Below are 759 nucleotides of genomic sequence, written 5' to 3'. Positions count from 1 at the left end.
ATTTTCGGCTTTTTTCTTGGACTCTTCTCTGGCTTTTTTTTCTTCTGCAAGGCGCTGCTCTTCTGCTTCGTCCTCAGCCTGCTTTTTCGTCCTCTTCTCATCGGCCAGTCTCTGCTTTTCTGCTTCGACCTTAGCCTGCTCGTCTGCAAGCTTCTTTTCAGACAGTCTCTGCTTTATGTCTTCATCCAGCTTCTCAGCGTCAGCCTGCAACTTCTGATTCTTCTCCAGCATCTGCTTCTGTATTCCGGCTAGCCTTTTAATCTCAACCTGCGACGCCTCTTCTTGCTCCATCCGCTGCTCCTGAAGGTCTTTCAGCTTTTTGGCTTCGCTCTTCACCTTCTCTTTTTGCTCCAACTGCTGCCTTTCAGCCTCTGCTTCTTCCTGCGCCCTCTGCTCTTCAGCCACTCTCTGCTCTTCAGCCAGTCTATCCGCTTCTTCCTGCGCCCCCAGTTCTTCAGCTAGCTTCATCGCGTCAAGTTCCATTCTCCTCCCATGTGCTTCCATAGACATCTTTCTTCCTGCGGCATTCAGCCGATATTTCTCAATTCGTGCTTTTCTTTTCTCTGGCCCGATAAAAATTCTTTCCTGCGCTTCCTCTTCGGTCTCTTGGTTTTTTTCTGGGCGGCTGTCTTTCATGGACCTTTGTATTTCCAGCAGGAGATGTCTCTGTCTTTTTTTCTCGATTATTTTTTTGTGTATTAGACGCTTCAGCGCGTTCTTTCTTTCTTTAATTTCCGCAATGGAGTCTTCTAATTTTTT

At 47.3% G+C, this 759-nt stretch overlaps 1 protein-coding gene across 1 annotated transcript; it reads right to left on the bottom strand.

Moving 5' to 3' along the window:
• Positions 1–759, bottom strand: NEMAJ01_2417 (uncharacterized protein; the record flags this gene model as incomplete). Its single annotated transcript, XM_047916253.1, has 1 exon — positions 1–759. A coding segment is annotated over one exon (759 nt), but the record flags the coding sequence as incomplete, so codon positions are not given.

This window comes from Nematocida major, assembly GCF_021653875.1.
Source record: "Nematocida major strain JUm2507 chromosome Unknown 1243, whole genome shotgun sequence".
NCBI classification, from domain to species: Eukaryota; Fungi; Microsporidia; genus Nematocida; species Nematocida major.
The sequence above is the reverse complement of the archived record's forward strand: the minus strand, read 5'-3'. Positions and strand labels throughout refer to the sequence as shown.